The sequence below is a fragment of the Cryptotermes secundus genome, unplaced genomic scaffold (assembly GCF_002891405.2).
Source record: "Cryptotermes secundus unplaced genomic scaffold, Csec_1.0 scaffold54, whole genome shotgun sequence".
Classification (NCBI taxonomy): Eukaryota; Metazoa; Arthropoda; class Insecta; order Blattodea; family Kalotermitidae; genus Cryptotermes; species Cryptotermes secundus.
The window spans coordinates 108404-128954 of NW_019731261.1; the positions used below are offsets into that span (position 1 = coordinate 108404).

The 20551-nt window shown below is 44.7% G+C and overlaps 1 protein-coding gene across 5 annotated transcripts in view; it reads right to left on the reverse strand.

The window, feature by feature from the left end:
* The window catches only part of LOC111866670, a 321755-nt gene that overhangs the window by 102732 nt on the left and 198472 nt on the right, over positions 1-20551 (reverse strand). For all 5 annotated transcript variants that reach the window (XM_033752372.1, XM_023855848.2, XM_033752371.1 and 2 more), the window contains exons 9-11: positions 11216-11832; positions 7352-7615; positions 1883-2044 (exon numbers count right to left, since the gene is read on the reverse strand). In XM_033752372.1, the coding sequence (XP_033608263.1) occupies positions 1883-2044; positions 7352-7615; positions 11216-11832 (1043 nt within the window). The remainder of the gene's footprint in view (positions 1-1882; positions 2045-7351; positions 7616-11215; positions 11833-20551) is intronic.

Below are 20551 nucleotides of genomic sequence, written 5' to 3' on the forward strand. Positions count from 1 at the left end.
CTCACATGAATACCTAGAATTTACTAATTCCAAATTAGTATTCACTTCTTGGTCAACAAATTCATAAGTTGTAGATGTACTATTACTTATGTACCCACTACACGTACCCACACTTTGGCTTTTCCGAAGTATTCCTATAATTATTTGTGCATAACTTGGCTCTAATAAAGCTTCTTTTAGTTGCAGATCCAGTTCTAAGCATTTATCACAAGCACAGCTCTTCTCGACGACCTCTTTTCGTTCACAAATCTCCTGCCTATTATAAGCAGGACTTCCTTCTTCCGCCATATTATTATTATTATGCAATACACGGCAAATGATAACATTTACAGTTCCATTCCTAACACTGCAAATACGGTAAAATGCCCCCTACATACAGAACACATAAATTCACACCAATCCTCGAACTATTTTCGTGCGCCGTAAGAGGAGCTATGCGGTTTTTATTCGGAAGAAATCCCGGTCACGGTAGACAGTTAATGCGTTGCAAAAGTGAAACAGAAATATAACACCGCAAAATTTACGACAAAGTAACACGGGCGCGCACGCACTCTTTCTCTGCCCGTATTTCCTTCCTACCTTATTACATATGAGTTTATTTATTGCAAAGCAGCGAAATATGGAGTTTGGAGTACCCATGAAACTAGTTATGCTGATTTAAGTTTTGTAAACGAAACACATAGTAAAGTCCATTTAGGTAAATAAGCTTCCTATCCAAAATGGTCTAAAACATGGAGATGCTTTATCCTCATTTCTTTAAACTTTGCTTTAAAATATGCCATTAGGATGGTCAAGGAAAACCATGTGGGACTAAAATTAAAAGGGACACATCAGCTGCTGGTGTATGCTGATGATGTGAATCTATTACGAGAACACAGATACCTCAAAGAAAAACACAGAGAGAACTAAGTATATGTTGCTGTCTTGTCACCTGAAGGCTGGGCATACTCATGACATAAAGATAGTTAACAGATCCTTTGTCAATGAGGCACAGTTCAAATATTTGGGAAAAACAGTACCAATCAGAATTAGATTTAGGAGGAAATTAAGAGGAGAATGAATTCAGATTATGCTTGCTACCATTGTTTTGAACCTTTTGCCTTCTTGTCTGCCGTCAAAAAATATAAAAATTTGAATACACAAAGCTATAATTTTGCCTGTGGTTCTGCATGGGTGTGAAACTTGGTCTCTGACATTAATGAGGGGCACAGACTCCAGATGTTTGTTAAAAGAGTGCTGGGGACAATACTTAAACCAAAGACAGATGAAGTGACAGGAGATTGGAGAAGACTGCATAATGAGGAGCATCATAACTTGCACTCTTCGTCAAGTATAATTAGAATGATCAAGTAAAGGAGGATGAGATGGGGAGGGAATGTGGGACAAATGGGAGAGACAAGGAATGCATATAGGATATTAGTGAGTAAGCCAGAAGGAACGAGACCACTAGAAGACCAAGACATAAATGGGTGGAGAATATTAAAATGGATCTTAGAGATATAGGATGGAATGGTATGGATTGGATTAATCTGACTCAGGATAGGGACCAGTGGAGGGCTCTTGTGGACATGGTAATGAACCTTCAGGTCTATAATATGCTGATAAGTCTTGAGTAGCTGCACAATTGGCGGCTTCTCAAGAATGGCTGAGCTCCTAGAATGATTTAATGAATAAATATGCATGACACTATTTCTGCCCCCACTGTATTGCTTCGAATATAAGACGAATTTTTTTTCTGTTGAAAAACACTGAGATGCATCTTAAATTCGAGGAATGTGCAACTTCATAATTTTTTTTCCTAACTCACATTCAAAAACTTAACCCATCTTAAATTCAAAGTAATATGGTATTACACATCTTAATACAAGACTATATCTCTTGCCTTTTGGTTTCACATCAGTATCTGCTTGTCCACTGATGTGAGCTCTGCTGTCAACACCCAGATGCCTTTCACGAAACAGCCAAGATGCTGAGCTAGACTTTGCCAGTATGGCAGACGCGTGTTCATACATTTTCTCTTGAGCAGCTCTCACTGATATTCCACCTGTACAAAGCCACAAACTATTTCAGGAAAGAGCATTCAATTAGTTTTCTCTCAAGACCACATACATAAAGCAAGTCAGGATACTGATAGGACTAACTGCACTGTTCTACTACATATTTTCTTTCTCTCGTTTGTGGGTTAATTTTCATGTTGTCAGTAGCTAGGGTTCATAGTGTAGAATGGTAGGAGAGTTCACAAGTCTCTACTAGCCTACAATTTGCCAGATGGACTGAAGAAAGCAATGAAAAAGGTCAGTTAGGATAGACAGTGACTTGGGTTAATACCAACACCTCCAAAATACAATGATAGAGATTTACCAATATGACAATCCACTTGCTATTCTCTTCATTCCTGTCCTGAATTACTGAAAATGCACTATCAACAGGTAGAAAAGCCGATTAATTTTCCGTCCATATATTTAAGTTCACTTTAGAGATCAATGGTAATGTTTACAACAAAGTACTAAGTGCATGCTGTATTTCTTCACTTTCAGTTTATGACTCCTGGTTTATTACAAAGTTGTTCCTGTGCTTAATTAATTAATTAAGCACTATGCCATCAAGCTGTATGGGGGAGTGGATGCATAGCTCCATCTTTCTTCACCTGGGCACTAGATGGAGGCGAGTGGTCAGCTTCATGCTCCTTCTACTTTACTCTGGGGGAAAGCCCGTACTAGAAATTGGATATGAGGCTGGGTGGACTCCAGAGCCAGTCTGTACGCTGTGGAGAAGAGAAAATTCTTGCACTCCAGGGAATCGAACCCAGGTCATCCAGCCTGTAACCCATCACTATACTGAGTGAGCTATCTTGACTCCTGTTAATTATAAAGTGTAAAATCTAAGCAAGTTGGCTCAAACAGCAACACTTAGACCCAGTTCATCATGGAGACAGGAGGTTGGAGAAGATTGCATAACGAGGAGCTTCATAACTTGTACTCTTCTCCAAGTATAATCAGAATGATCAACTCAAGGAGGATGATATGGGTAGGGAATGTAGAACGAATGGAAGAGACAAGGAATGCATATAGGATATTGGTGGGAAAGACAGATGGGAAGAAACCACTGGGAAGACCAAGACGTAAGTGAGGGAATTATATTAAAATGGATCTTAGAGAGAGAGGATGGGATGGTATGGACTGGACGAATCTGGCTCAGACTAGGGCTCTTGGGAACACGGTAATGAACCTTCGGTTTCCATAAAATACTGGGAAGTTCTTCACAAGCTGCAAAACTGGCGGCTTCTCAAGAAGGGCTCAGCTCCAAGAGTGAAAAAAAACTTTTTTAGCTGAAATCCAGTACCCTGAATGACTAAATTGTCTGAACACACCAGTGCATTAATTAGATTATATTTCCAACATTGTACTGATACTGAATATTTTGTAAGATACAAAGACAGCATGAGCTAGAATTCCTCATACAGAAAATCAATGGCTACGAACTAAAGGACTGTAGTTTGATTCATGGTAAGGGTAAGGAGTTTCCTCATCACCACTGTATCCAAACCAACAATGGGTCAAACCCAGCATCCTATCTGACTTGGGTTTTCACTCGGCATGACAAGGCTCAAGCATGAAGCTGACCACTAACTCCATCTAGCAGAGGCTAAGAATAAATGGAGCTATATCTCCACTCTCTACTTCACTATGTGATGTTTAATAAGAACACAGTTTATGTCCTCTTACTATTTAGATTCAGTGCAATACTCAGTCTGAGTCATAATTTGCCATTCAAACAAATGGTACGACTACACAAACTTTACAAGGCGAAGTTCATCAAACAGTATTCATCCATGAATGTGGACTAATTAATAGAATGAATACAACAAGATTTTCATGCACTGTATGAAGTGGCACTAAAAGAGGGGAAATAAAAGAATGTAAATCCATGTTTTGAAGTTCATGGAGGTAGGCCTAGGCTCATTGGGGCTGTAGTGCCAAGGAGAAAAAAAAATCCGTTTAGTGCTACTGTGCCCCCCCCCCGCAATTAATGCTATTCTGAACCAAATAAAATCAGTTCATATCCTATCATCCTACGTCTTTAAGATACATTTTAATATTATTATCTCACCTAATCCTAACTTTCCCGCGTGGTCTCTTTCCTTCACATCTGCAAACTAAAATTTTGCACGTATTTCACATCTCTCTTATGCACTCATCCTCCTCACTCTAAGAACATTTCCTAAAGAGTACACTACTTTCTCGCTCTTGGCCACAAACATCCTGAGATTGTGTTGTTCTTTTAGGGTGAGACAAAAAATAAAATGTGACATGTTAAACTAGACAAATGTGTGTTCACTCTTCATGTCACTTAAAACTGTTAAACACTTCATACCCAGTAACAGGACAATGATAACAGGATTATTTCCACACAGCCTGACTGCACAATGCTATTACAAGTAACCTCTATGTGCCAAATCGGAGGCACGTTGCGTTTCAGCATGATCCTCCTTAGAATATATCTATGGATTACATTTCTCATCTGGTGTTAATCTACACAGGTTACAGCAGTGCACTGTGATAAAATCCCACAGCCCTTTTCTGTTTAATTTTGCAATGGCATAAGCCATGCAATGCAATGAACTCCCATGGAGTTTTATCACACGTAAAGATTCAATTTCCAAGGATCTGTCTCAACATGGCATAAGCCAGAGCATGTAAGAAAACCTATTAACCAAAAATTTTAAATCCTATGTGTAACCTTTTTAGTTGGATATTGAATGATGCTACTGGGGCACATGGTAGCATAGTTGGCTGAGGTACTATGCTGCAAGCTGGAAGGTCGTGGGTTTGGTTCCAGATGAGACCATTGGGTTCTTCAATTGACTTAATCCTTCCAGCTGTACTATGGCCCTGTGGCATACTCAGTCTCTAACAGGAATGAGTACCAGGAATTTTCCTTGGAGTAAAGAGTGGCCAGAACTTAAGACTGACAAGCTCACCGCCATCTGTGAGCCGATTGTCTAGAAAATGTGAGAAATTTGATGTCTCACAACCCTATGGGCCTCCACGGCCTGTTACAGGTATAGCTTTACCTTTTACTTTTATTTTATGGCACTGTTAGTAGCTAGATAGCTATATGTAAGATTTGATAGCTATACATTCGGGGTCTGCACAAAACTATAATTCTGCCTGTACTTTGAATGAGCATGAAACTTGGTCTCTCTGACATTAAGGGAAGAACGTAGCCTGAGGGTGTTGAAGAGAATATTTGCACCGAAGCAGGAGGTTCGAGAAAATTGCATTACAGGAGCTAAATAACTTGTACTCTTCACCAAATATAATTAGAATGATCAAGTCAAGGGTGATGAGATGGGTAGGGCATGCAGCAGACATGGAGAAGCGGAATGCATATTTAATTTTGTTGGGAAAGAAAGATGGAAAGAGACCACCAGGAAGACCAAGACGTACATGGGAGGATAATAGTAAATTAGACCTAAGAGAAATACGAGTATAATGGGGTGACATGGACTGGATTTATTTTTGCTTGGGATAGGTTCAAGTAGAGGGCTCCTGTTACGAACCTTCGGATTCCATAAAATTTTAGGATATTCTTGGAGTATCTGAGAGACTGGCGACTTCTTGAGGACTCGGGTAGTTGGTCAGTAGCTACGCTTAGCATCCATTAGTAGGATAAGAGACGAAATGGAAAGGATTTTTTAAGGATATGCCTGTAGCCTAACTGACATATCTTACATTTTCCTGTAGGGGCTGGGGAAACCCACGAAGAATTAGGACAGCCGAGGTCTAGGGTGTGGTTCGAAGCCAGCACATACGGAATATGGGTCAAGAGTGTTAAAGCTACGTCAATCCGTTCACTCTATTTGTACCTATTCCAAAGCCACACTCGATTAATCAGGCAAATTTTTGTTACTTATTTAACAACGCCATCGGTACAGGGGACCGCATTAGAAGTACGCAGACTGCAATGAATAATAAAATGGAAAGGGAGTCGAGGAAACCGTCTTCAACTAATTTTGAACAATGGCTCCGGCATTTGCACGAAGAGCCTAAGGAAATCCAAGAAAACATCGCTCAGAAACTCCATGTCCTCGCCTTGATTCGAACAGAGCACCTCCCGAATACAAGTCAGATGCGGTTCCGCTGAGCCCGTCCACAAGACTTGAGTAAAATTTAGCCACAGAAAAATAAATATATAACTGGGTTGACTCTGAGGGTCCATTTTACGACCTTTTCAGTAGCTGGACAACATAGTGTCCGATTGTAGGGCTGATGAACTATCAACATTCGCCTGAATGTTCTGGCAAAACAAACAACCTACGCCAAGATATGATTTGAGGTTCTCACAGCGGTGATCATGAATATAGCGCCGTGTAGTCCCTTGAAAGTCAACCGACAGTTCGGAGAAACATGTCGATTCCATCTTCAGAGTCGAAGAATAAGCCGAGCGTTAAAGCAGGCAAGATGCCACTTGTTTTCTGGCTGGTTTCTTCCTTGACTTATTCTTCGCCACCTGCAGATGGAAGCGACATCTTTCTCCAAAATGTCAGTTAACTTTTAACGGACTACACGACATTATATTCCAGAATACAGAAATCTTCTAAGACAGGATAGTCCGGTGCGCCGTTTCAGATTCGAATCAAGCACTTCCCGAATATGAATCGAAGATAAGGTACCGAAATAATGCTGGTGGGCCTGTTACAAACATGTGCCATCCACAGATTAATGTAGCTTTTTGCAGAATTAATTTCAGTTGCCGTGATTTATGTGCTCGAAATGACGGAATCCGCAGGAATAGACTTTAGCACCAGAGAGTACACAAGACACGCCGCGCAGTGCACAGTAACACGTCACACCCACCCTCCCCCAGCGATTCTACGTACATTTCGCACTAACTACAGACAATATTTACTATATTCTTGCCAGTACCACAGTATTTCCAGCACACGGAAGTTTCTGTCTAGGGTACGTTTCAGCATGTGTGTACCATCCTAAGATCCGGTTAAAGCTGTACCTGCGCTTCACCTCGGCAATACATAGAAGTGAGTGGCAAGCTTTACCCCCAGGGAAAAGGCCCTTAATACCAATTGCATAAGAGGCTGGCTGAAACTCAGAGCGAGTCTGGACATTATGGAGCAAATAAAAATATACTTTTCCTTGCCGGGAATTGAACTCCGGCCGTCCATCCTGCAGTCTGCCGCTATACCGACTAAGATATCGCGGCTCTGTCAGAAACATTTAAGAATCAGCTAAATAAAACATGAAGTTTTAGGAATTCTGTTCTATTAAGTTTCAGGTTTCCTAGCCATACAGAATGAGTACGTCACTGAGACGGAAGAGTTCGGCCGCACCTAATACTTCCGGATCAGGAGGTTTTGCAAGGCTGGCGGCCAGAGGCGAGATCCTCCGGGCAGCAGTCTCCACTTCTTCCGTGGTGACGGGCTGCGTCTTGAAGCGCGCCGTCTGCGTCAACCGCTTCCTAGTTGGCGCCGGCTCCTTCACAACAGGCGCTTTCGCATCATCCCGGATCTTCTGGTTGAACAACCTGACTCGATCCGCCAAACTCAACTGGGACGGTTCTTCCTCGTCATCGCCGTCAGGCTTCTGTTTTCTTTCTGAAGTTGGGCCAACCACCGTGGAGTGCAGTACAGAGAAGGTTCAGACGTGTTGAAGAAATCATGCAAAAACAGAAATAAAGAAGAGGGAAAATAAAATAGGAAATAAAAACAGCATTCCATAAATATTACCCATTAAATACTGCATCCACAAACTAAAAGTACGTAACGTATATAGGATTTAAGGTTCTCACACCGGTGGTTAGGAAGAGTAACACCTTCGGATATACGTAATACCGTGTAATCCGTTGAAAGGCAACCGACGTTTCGGAGAAACATACCGCCTCCATCTCCATCGTAGAATAAGCCGAGCAAGATACCAGCGCAAAAGCAGGTGGCGAGTCCATAGACGTTTCGGAGAAACATGTCACCTCAATCTTCAGGATCGAATGAGCCAAGTAAAATACACGTATGAAAGCCAACCGACGTTTCGGAGGAACACAGTGCCTCCATCTTCAGGTTCGAATAAGCCGAGCAAAATTCCATCGTGAAAGCAGGTGGCTTGGAATCTTGCTTGGCTTATTCTATACTGATGATGGAGGCGATGTTCTTCCGAAACGTTTACTTTCAACGTGCTACACGGTGTTATATCCCAGAATATAGTACTCCTCGAAGTATGTAATAGCCTGGATAGTGGGGTGTACAAGGACACAGACAGAACGGAGATCGCATAAGCCCAGTTTAATTTTTTACAAAATACGGAAAACTGACTACAAGTTGCTACGAACTGCACTAAACAACTAACTTGGCTTGAAGAAATAAAATTCCTTTCACCCAGTTCTGTGGATCTTAGTGACCGCCTTCCTTGCAACCCATCCTTGAAGATGGAGGCAGTATTTTCCTACGAACATGTATCCGGGATATGTTCGGTCCAACTCTCGGCCAAAGAGCCGGCTATCTTTACTGGTGCTTTCATGTCTTTTCTCAGTAACTCCAAGCATAAATTACGGGCTACCGGCTCCTTTAGGCCACGTTCACTTCCCTTTGAAACCCTTCTACGTAATATATCGTCCTACCATTCGACGCTATACAGAATGTCCCAGGAGGAAAGGACAATATTCTTGAACATAGTGTCCCATCCCGAACGGTTTCCGAGACAGAGCTATTTCACTGTACAGTTTCAGAATTGTTGATAAGAAAGAGATATTACGTAATGTTTCTAATATCCGTATTTATTGTTCAAGTGACAAAGTTGCTACAGTTTACCTAGTGTAATACATTTTCGAAAATTCTACCGTCAACATCAGTGCACTTTGCAACTCGTGTGAGGACATGGCGTGTTGCTCGTCTATACAGTGTACAGTACAGTGAAATAGCTCTATCTCGGTGCAGCTCGTGTGAGGACATGGCGTGTTGCGCGTCTGTACAGTGTACAGTGTACTGCACAGTGAAATAGCTCTATTTCGGTGCAACTCGTGTGAGGACATGGCCTGTTGCTCGTCTGTACAGTGTACAGTGTACTGCACAGTGAAATAGCTCTATCTCGGTGCAACTCATGTGAGGACATGGCCTGTTGCTCGTCTGTGCAGTGTACAGTGTACTGTACAGTGAAATAGCTCTATCTCGGAAACCGTTCGGAATAGGACACATGTACATATACAATTTTGCTTAGAATGGCCGATATTATGGCCTCCAAGAATACTGACCTTTCCTTCTGGGCATCCTATATAGACTGCGATAATGAAAACTTCGTAAAATAGCAAAGTGAAGAAACGGCCGCGCCACAGCTCAAGCGGTTAGTCGCTGACTCCCACCGCGGCGGCCCGGATTCGATCCCGGGTCTGGTCAAGTAGGATTTGTGGTGGACAAAGTGTCGCTGGGGCAGGTTTTCTCCGAGTACTTCGGTTTCCCTTGCCAACTGTTCCACAATCACCCTCACCTATCATCTGGGGCTGGTACAACAGGCCAGAAGTGGTCTCAGTACAAGGGACTTAGTCCCACCCCACTAGCAATAAAAAAAACATCTGGGGCTGGTACAACAGGCCAGAAGTGGTCTCAGTACAAGGGACTTAGTCCCACCCCACTAGCAATAAAAAAAAAGGTTTTGCGCCGTCCTTCTAGGCGCTAACATCTCATATTAAGCCACGACCACTTCCTTCCATAGTCATTATCCTACAGTTCGATGAGAAACAGTGTAAGATGCTGGCAGCATCGTTAAATAGCGAGTGGTTTTCTGAACATTATCAGTGGGACGAAAATGAATCAAGGAAAATGGAAAACCCTATATTACAGGTTAGTGTTGTACTGCTAAAACATCTAGAAACGTCGCATTATGGCAAATAATTGGAAAATCATATGCAAGAATCTGAAAAGACAGTGAGCTTTCGAAAAATGAAATTCGTGTATATGGCTCAGCAGCCACGATATACTGAAACAGTTTCGTGAAGGAGGATACCATAACTATTAGGGCAAAGGCACAGCAAGGAAATTGGAAACGGCAACGCAATTTCGTCAATTTGCGCTCCTAATACTAATAACGTTCTTAAAGAAAGGTGTGAAGATGTGAAATGGATTGATCGGGCTCTGAACTGAGGCCCGTGGCGGGCTCCTATGAACACTGTAACGGACCTGTGGGTTCTTGAGAGGCCAGGAATTTCTTAACTAGCTAAGCGGCTGTTTAGTTTCTCAAGAGGGTCCATATTCATTAACAGTTCGCTGCACGAATATCCTGGGGTGGGGGGTTACGAATGGTTAATCTCCACTGAACTATAAAAGCTCTTAAAAGTAAAGCTCCCTTTACTGAATCCTAAGCATTCCGAAGTTAAACTCTACCATTTTTCGTGACAGTTGCAACTACGACGAAAGCAGGAGAAGACAGTTGCGCACGAGACAGTGATCAGCAGTACCGATGTTTTTCTTTGGGCTCGGGAATGGCGGCTCAGAATTCTGAAATAGGACATTGAGTTGCACTTGGAGTTCTCACAGGGGTGGTTATGAAGTTCTTACACGCCGTATAGTTCGGGAGATACCCTATGTTGGTTTACCGCTCGTCATACTCTTCTACACTGAAGATGGAGCTTATAACTTTCTCCGAAATGTCGGTGTCTCATGTGAACTACACGGCGTTACAAACTTGTAGACCGTACTTTTCATGCGCATCAAGGGCTCCAAAACTAGAATTTAAAATCTCAACTTATCTTCTGCGAAGGCCGTGCAATAGCTCAGGCTTAGTCGCCGGTTTTTCACTGTCCAGGCTCGGGTCAAGGTCACGTCATGTGGGACTTGTGGTGCATAAAGTGGCACTGGGGTAGGTTTGCTCCGAGTACTTCGGTTTCCCCTATCATTTCGCATTCCACTGACTGCTTCAGAATGACCAAACAGGGCCAAAAGAGAATTCAGTGTCACCCAATCAGAAAAAAAAAGAAAAAAAAACTGAGAATACAGTACACTCGCCATACTACGTACAAGAGAATTTATAGCTCGATCTTTTCGTGAAGAATCCTTTTTCCATCATTTATTTTGAAGTTCGGATGTTGGAACTGTGTACAGGACTCTGGTCTTTGTGCCACAGTCTCCATATGAAATGAGGAGCTCGCCAATAGGTCAACAAACTGGGCCACAGCAAACACTCGTAAGCAACTAACAGCTTGCTTAACGTACCTGTCACAGTGGTGCTGACGTCACGACTGATGGCACTTCTCACAGCCTCTTGGACTTCATCCACAGTGACGGGCTGGGTGGCGAACCTGGTGAAGGACTGTGACACGTGCTCACGGCGCGCCGCATACCTATTCGACGTCCCCTTGGGTAACTTCGTAGCTTTCGCTTCTTTAGCAGCCTTCTTCATGTCTTCTTCCAACTGTGCAAACATTGACACCCTAGCCACGACGCTGTTGCTCTTTCGCAACTCAAGGAGACCATCTGAATCCTCAACACGGCCGGTTTCCCTCGCGTCCTGCTCAGCTCGGCGACTTGCAGCTTCCTTACTCATGATCAAATCAGGAGACAATGACTTACGAGGTGAATTCTGATTCGCCTTCGGTGACGGAGGAAGAGACGTAATGCTTACACAATCACCACACTCATCTCTGTCGCGCACTACCCAGATCGGATGTCTGTCCCTGTCTACGTCTGGAGAAGTATGCGGTTCACTCGTTGAGTTGTCTGCAGCAACGTCTACACACACATCGACGGCGCTCTGAGTCTGTTCGTCTCCGTTATCTGGTGACGGCTTCTTGTTGCGAAGTCCATTCTGGAAGGCGCGCACAGATTCTAGCCTGTTAATTGAACAAAGTAAAGATTCTTAAAAATCTCGTGCAGTGAAGTGGCCATCATCTTTTCTAATAGAGAAAGGTATAAAAGAAAACACAGAAACTTTAATTGACGCTAGTAAGGAGGTTGGTTTAGAAGTAAACACAAAGAAAACTATGTGTATCCTGTTGTCTCGCCACCAGAATGCAGGGCAAAATCATGACATAAAGACAGCTAACAGATGGTTGGAAAATATGGCACTGTTCAGATATTTGGGAACGATGCTAACAAAATAAAATTTGATTCAGGAGGAAATTAAGAGGAGATTGAATTCAGGTAATGCTTGCTACCATTCAGTCCAGAACCTTTCGTCTTCTCGTCTGCTGCCTAGAGACATAAAAATTAGAATATATAAAACTGTAATTTTGCCTGCGGCTCTGTATTGTGTGATATTTGGTCTCTGACATAAGGAGAGGAACATAGACTGAAGGTGTTTGAGAACAGGGTGCTGAGGAGAACATCTGGACCGAAGAGAGAGAAGTGACAGGAGGTTGGAGAAAACGCATAATAAGGAGCTTCATAACTTGTACTCTTCTCCAAGTATAATTAGAATGATAAGTCATGGAGGATGGGATGGGGCGAAGAGGAAAAAAAAATATATATATATATACACATAGGATATTGGTGGGAAGTCCAGGAGAGATCACTAGGAAGATCAAGACGTAGATGGATGGATAGCATTAAAACAGATCTTAGAGAGAGGACGGGGTGGTATGGACTGGATTGATCTGGCTCAGGATAGGGACCAGTGGAGGGCGCTTGTGAACAAGGTAATGAACCTTCGGGTTCCATAAAATGTTTGGAATTTCTTGAGTAGCTGCACAACTGGCGGCTTATCAAAAAGGGCTCAGCTCTATGAAGTTAGATAGTTCGTTAGTTAGGCTATGTATAGTAGTGACCTCTCCCGATATCCTGCATCCGTAGGGGCCCTGACACATTCCAAAACAAAAAGGACCATGACGAATGTCAACACACCTGATATAGTTTGTTATTAGTTAGTTAGTTAGTTAGTTATTGGAGAGGGTGGGTTTCCCCATGCACTTAGACCTGTATTGCTCCATTGTGCTTCCCTCTGATTTCTACCAGTCTCTATATCCTACCGGTACTGGTGCTTACCATCAGTCCCGCCCAGCCAGCGAGACCGGCTCTACTAGCTGAGAGGTATCTATAATGCTTCCCCCATCTACCAGAGGTATTAGAGACTGCTGTTGGGCGGGAAACGTCCGTTAATTTGGCTCAGTGACCTCCTTTGGAGGTATGAGGTTCTTTTATGTGCCGTAAAGCTACGACACGGGACCCACGGCTTGAAGTCCCTCCCGGAGGACTTGTTCCCTGAATTAAAAATTCGACGACCTCCGCCGGGTATTTGAACCCGCGTACTACGAGTCATGAGGTGGGAACGTTACCTCTAGACTACGGAGGCCGCTTTATAGTTTGTTATACTAGAAGAGCATACATCACATTAGAGTATTATGAGAATGTGTATGTAATAAGGGCCAATGAAGCTGGCAGCAATCGCAATGGAGATGTAAGATCAACTGGATGGTAAGTTGTAACATATCCGCGCGTCTACTTACACAGCTATAGGCCGCGCCATAGCTCAAGCGGTTAGTCGGTGGCTTCCGACCGTGGCGGCCCGGGTTCGATCCCGGGTCTGGTCAAGTGGAATTTGTGGTGGACAAAGTGGCGCTGGGGCAGGTTTTCTCCGAGTACTTCGGTTTCCCCTGCCAATCTTCATTCTACCAATTGCTCCACAATCACCCTCACCTATCATCTGGGGCTGGTACAATAGGCCAGAAGTGGCCGCAGTACAAGGGACTTCCAGTTCCAGTTATCCAGTATTGAGGGGGTGGGTTTCCTCATGCACCGCGACTAATAGTCTATTGTACGTCCCCCTTTTAATTTCTACTGTCTCCATACCCTACCGGTACTGGTGCTCGCTATCAGCCCCTTTCTGCCAGCGAGGTTTCGACCCTCTACTGGCAGTGGTATCTGATAATTAGTCCCTTTCTGTCAGCGAGGTCGGCCCTCCTCTAGCAGCAGTACCTAATACTTCCCCACCTACGGGAGGCATTGGAAACTACTTGGGCGGGAAACTTTTTGCCTAATTTAGCTCAGAGGTCTCCTAGAGACATGAGGTTCTTTTACGTGCCGTAAATCTACGACACGGGACACACGGCTTAAAGTCCCTCCCGGAGGACTTGTTCCCCGAATTTTTCCGCCCTTAAAAATTCCACGACCTCCGCCGGGTTTGAACCCGCGTACCTTGAGTCATGAGGTGGGAACGTTACTCCTAGACTACGGAGGCCGCTACAACGGACTTAGTCCCACCCCACCAGAAATAAAAAAAAATACACAGCTATACCGTAACCACAAATTCTATCCGCGCGTCTACTTACACAGCTATACCGTAACCACAAATTCTATCCGCGCGTCTACTTACATAGCTATACAGTAACCTCAAATTCTATCTGCGCGTCTACTTACACAGCTATACCTTAACCACAAATTCTATACAGACACATGGAAACATACGTACGTAAAAGACATGCCTAGTAGCAAAAGGTATATGCAACTTGCTTCGATGAACTGATTCTGGATACTGAAATGTACGAGCAAAGTTGGGAGTCAGCTCATGTGTATGTGGTGAAATTAATCGAGCCCGGCTCCCGAATCGAGCTCGCCGAGCCAGACTCGTACGTGTACGGGCCCCTTTAGAGATGGAACAACCGACATTTCCTGGAGCCCCCTTCCGCCCAACACACAACCCTCACGGGGACAAATGTGACTTGGCAGCTCTACGAACATGGGTGACACTTCATTTTCGTGCAACCTGGCGAATAAGTTTCTCTGACCTGTTCCTATTCAGAATTAACTCTGAACCCATGAACAGTGCAGACAGTCGGTAGGACTCCTTGGACGAGGAAACAGCCCTGTTGGCAGGCCGCTACCTACACAGAATAACACAAACGCGGAAGAAACTCTGATAGATATCTACTACGCCTTGAGCGGGATTAGACCGGATGATGTCAGCGCTTAAGCGAGAAGTGCCTTAGGCCGCGCGGCCACTGGGATCTGCCCACCCAGTCGTACTCATATAAGTGAGTGGAACGCTTCACAACACAGCGGACCTACTTAACACGAATGTATGCTTCACACGAGACATTAACGCAGAGGACTTTGAAGAGTATATATAAATCGCCTGGAACTGATCGAATTCCGGCAGAACCGATTCAAGCAGTAGATGGAAAAGTTACGGTTTGAGATGCATAAACTCTTTCATTCTATTTGGAATAAAGAAGAACTGCCTGATCAGTGGAAGGAGTCTAGTACTGTACCAGTTCACAAGAAGGGTTATAAAACTGACTGTTACGTAATTACATGGGATATCATTTCTATCGAATTCACATAAACTTTTATGCAACAACTTTCTCTTAAGGTTAAGTCTAATACTGGGGATTTAGTATGTGTTCCTGACACCGTCCTTAAGCAATACACACATACATAAATAAAAAACGCACGGCGCGACAAGACACTACACAAAAGTCCAGTAAAATGAAATGGGCCGAACAGATATGTGGTTTGCGAGTGGATCAGCACTATGTGTCACAAACGTGATTCTCGATTTGGTAAATACTGACCACAGACGACTTCAAGGCTCCGGCGGCTGGAGCTGCACACTTCAAAACAGACTAAAGTATGACATATGTCAGGCAGTCTTCGTTCCACTGTTCGCACTGTGTCTGACCTGAAAATTCGCTCGCAACTGCGCTCAAGTGTTGATTAGATGTTGCATGGGCCCAATTCCACGTAGGCTATACTTAGACTTGGCAGCTTACGCGTTCCATCAACACAGAGACGCGAAACAAACCGCCACTTGTATACTGGCCAGGAAATGTGCTATGGGCACAGTCCGTGGATTTGCCTATATTTCTGGCAAATGTCCCACAAACCGAAACATGTGAAATGGGTTGTGTGGCAAGAGTAAAAACTTGGCCCTCTGCTTAACTAGGCACTACACCACAAAGGTGTATGGGGGAGTGGATGTATGGATCCACGTATTCTTCACCTCGACACTAATTAAAAGGTGAGTGACCAGCTTCAGGACTAGATCGCTTTAACCCCGCGAGAACAACACCCCAGTATCCATTTCTTACAAGGCTGAGTGGGCAGCAGAACCGGTCTAGACGACGTGAAGAAAATTCTGGACCGTACAGGGACTCGGAACTCCGACCCTTCGGTCGCCCAGCCCGTAGCCAGTCGCTATGCTGACTACGCTAACACGCCTCCTGGTCTTGACTATGTAAAGAAGAGAAAAATCTTGCCTTCACTGGGACTCGGAATTCCGACCCCTCGACCATCGAACCCGAAGCTAGTCGCTATACCGACTATGCCATCCCGGCTCCCGGGCTGTATGGGACACTAGTCGAAATGTAAGATTTGGGGTTCTCACAGCGGTGGTCATGAAGGAGTTCTATTTTCTGGGATATATCGCCGTGTTGAAAGTTAACCGACGTTTCATAGGAACAAATCGCCTGCTGGCTGCATGCTTCATGCTGATTTCTTGTTTGCCTTATTCTTCGGCCCTGAATATGGAGGTGGTATATTCCTCCCAAACGCCGGTTGACTTTCAACGGACTACACGGTGTTATATACCATAATAAGATAAAACCCGTGCACAAAATTATCGTGAAGTGTTAAATTGTTTCTTTCAAACCGAGGAGCATGTTGCTGTATTTAAGGACTTCACGGCGGTGACTATGCAGACGTTTCGGAGGAACGTACTGCCGACAGCTGTTTGCTAAGCCTCTCCTACGCGCTCATAGCGCTCCAAGTGGTTACGAGCAGCCATTTCTGCATATCTGTCAAATCATGCGGAACCCATCGTGATGCAATTTTTCTCATGCCCAGGCGTTCCTTCAGAATGTGAAGCACAGTCGTATGCGCTAATCCTGTCTCTCGGGCCAGCTCACGAATCGTATGGCGTTGATCACTCTCCAGTAACGCGGAAAGAGCATACACTTCTTCTTCACTGACACTAGCATGACCTGGCCGACGCATGTCTGCCACATTTTGGCGTCCCTCGCTGAAGGCTTTTACCCACCTTGCCACTGTTCTGTAAGGCAATGCAAATTCCCCGCAGGCCTCTTGAAGACCTTGATGACACTGTCGTGCGGTACGGCCTCTGGCACATTCAATCTTTATCCAACTCCGTTGTTCCTGTTTCGAAAACATCATGACAACACTACATTAGACCGCAAGCTAACACGAGGCTCTGTTCTTCTCGCCACTGTGCATGCGCGTGATGTGGGAAGGGAGAGTCCATTTGCTCTGAGTATGTAATTAACGTGTGGTATAAGCGACATTATTTGGTTCCGTTGCATGGCGTCTCTACAGCATTGTTGCCACTATTAAAGTTCCAATCCTCGTAGTTAAGCACTATGTCATTAAAATATATAATGAGTGGAGGTACAGCTCCATCTTTCTTGACCTCGGAGGTAGATGGAGATGGGTGGTCATCAGTTTCACCCAATACCGCTTTAACCCTCAAGAAAAGAGACCCCAGTACTCATTCTATAAGAGTCTGGGCGGGCCCCAGGACCGGTACGGGCGCTGTGGAGCAGACAAAAATCTTTTGCTCTTGCAGGAATCGAACTCAGATAGTCCAGCCCGTACCATGTTGCTATATCGACTGAGCTACCCTGGATCCCACATATCAAATATTAACTATAAAAATGAAAAACATTTCTAATAACTTTCTTCTACACTGAAATCTCTGGAGGTTGTGGGGAAACATAGCCTTAAACGTAATAGGGTTAAAGTTGTCCCTGTACTTAATTAGATAAACACTATGCCATGAAGATACAGCTCCACCATTCTTGACCTCGGCGTTAGATGGTGGTGAGTGGTCATCTTCACGCCCCCGCCTCGTTACTCTCGAAGAAAGAGGCGCCGGTACCCTTCGGATAGGCTTGCTGGGCCCCACAGTTGGTCTGGACGCTGTGGAGTACAGAAAAATCTCTTTCCCCTGTCGGGAATTGAACCCAGGCAGTCCAGCCCATCGCTATACCGACTCCCCGTCTGAAGCGTAGGTTTGTAAATGAATTTCCTACCCGCTTTTCCCCTCATTCGACTGAATGAGTGTCAGTAGAGGGGGAGTGACCAGCAAAAGTCTACGCCTTCCTCTCGTCAAAGAGGAGGCCCCTTCTCATAACAGGCAAAAGTCTGCGAAGAACAAAAAATATAGTGATGGGACCAGACGGGGCCCGAAACCAAGACCGGCTGTGCTGGCGAGGTCCAGCAGCAGATTAATGGGCTGCACTTTCCCCACCGGAAAACCTCGAAGGAAAACAAAAAAGATCCTCGGGTCCCCTATGATGAGCAGAACTGCGATGCCTTGATATAAATCACTGGCGCGCCGCAAGAGTCAACAGGCTGTGGTGACTCAGTGCCTACTTACTTTCTTCTCAGAAGAAAACCCAGGAGACTACTTAACTCCTCGGAGTCCAGAGAAGCCATATTTTCGGAACTTCCGATGAACAACGAACAAAGAGGACTGAGGCTTCATGCTAACTGCTATACACACTTGTCAGAGGTAACTTGCGGCCAGTGTGGAAGGAAATACCGGTTTGTTATCGGCCAACCCGCCGCACAAGCGCCAGGACACAGCTGTCCACCGCACAGATAACACACGCGATAGCTTCTTGAGCAACACTTTCATGTGCGCTCTTAACTAAACGGTTTTCGTTTGAAAAGCCTAATTATGTTATTATTTTGGGCGTTCGTCCGAGTTTATTAAAATCGCTGTACGTCGGCAACTGTTTCTAGTTCCCCATTCAGGATAAGAAATAAAACTTGCTGCGCTGAGCCCCTCGGAAGACATACCACGGTTTTGTACCCATGGGCACAATAGAATGCAGGCTTCGATTTTTACTTCGTTGGTGATTTAACGATGCTAACAGTGTCGGGAATATATACAGTTCGATAGTAGGGTGACTAATAAATGAACATGGAAAGGATATGGAAGGAAGCAGTCGTGACCAAATCGAGGTACTACCCAGGAATTTTTATGAGCCGGGATTGCTCAGTCTGTATAGCGACTAGCTATGGGCTGGACGACCGAGGAGTCAGAGTTCGAGTCTCGGTAGGGTATTATTCAGTTATTCAGTATAGAGGGGGTGGGTTTCCCCATGCACCGCGACTAATAGTCTATTGTACGTCCCCCTTTAATTTCTACTGTCGTCATACCCTACCGATACTGGTGCCTGCTATCTCCCCTTTTCTGCCAGCGAGGTCGGCCCTCTACTGGCATTGGTACCCGATAAGTTCCCCATCTACCGGAGGCGTTGGAAACTACTTGGGCGGCAAACTTTTCGCCTAATTTTGTTCAGAGGTCTCCTAGAGACACGAGGATCTTTCACGTGCCGTAAATCTACGACACGGGACCCACGGCTTAAAGTCCCTCCCGGAGGACTTGTTCCCTGAATTTTTCCGCCCTTAAAAATTCCACGACCTCCGCCGGGTTTCAACCCACGTAACTTGAGTCATGAGGTGGGAACGTTACCCCTAGACTACGGAGGCCGCTCTCGGTAGGGTAAAGAACTGTCACTTCTCCATGTCGTCTGGGGTCCACCCAACCTCCTATCCAATGGAAACCTGGGGTTCTTTCCCCGGGGGGTAAAGTGGCCGGGGTGTGAAGCTGACCACTCAACTCCAGCTAGTGCAGAGGTCAAGAAAATATGGATCGATACACTTACTCCCCCATGCGCCTTCATGGCCTAGTGCTTAATTAGTTAAGCACAGCAACAACTTTATCGTTAACTTTTACACCGGCACTTTTTGATACGCTGAGGAAAACTATGAAAATCGTCAAGCAGGACAGCCGTCGTGCAGTCCGAGATTCAAACCGAATCAAAATCTCCTGCGCTGTCCCTAGACAAACTCCTATGGTTTTTGTTCATGTTCGGTTCGCCTGAAGACGGACAAAGTGGCGCTGGGGCAGGTTCTCTCTTGAGTACTTCGGTTTCCCCTGCCAATCTTCATTCCACCAATTGCTCCACAATCACCCTCACCTATCATCTGGGGCTGGAACAATAGGCCAGAAGTGGCCGCAGTACAAGGGACTTAGTCCCACCCCACTAGCAATAAAAAAATGACAGTTCAGAACCCCAACACAGGAAATATAAGAGGCTTAAACTTGGCGGTGGTCAAGCATAGGACCGTTCAAGTCACTAGACTGTTGCTGTAGCAGGAAACACTAATGACAGGGCAGGATCTGCTGTAATGATCTTGGACTGACAGAAGCCTTGTATATGTTGTGTACACATACATATAACAACATGTCAAATGTAAACTGCACTTTTTTTATTGCGTGAGCATGTGAGTTTATTTAAGAGTGTTTTGTCTTCTGGGATATAACGCCATGTAATCTGTTTTAAATCGACCGACGTTTCGGAAGTAGCTCTGCTTGCTACCTGAACCACGCTGGTTTCTCGCCTGCCTTATTTTTTGACGCTGAAGACAAAAGGCAATATATTCCTCCGAAACGTCGGTTGACTTTCAACGGACTACACGGCGCTGTGTTCCAGGCGACGGATCTCTTCATAACCACCGCTGTGAGCTCTTCTTGCTACCTGCTTCAAGCTGGTTTCTTGTTTGGCTTATACTTCGACCCTGATGACAACG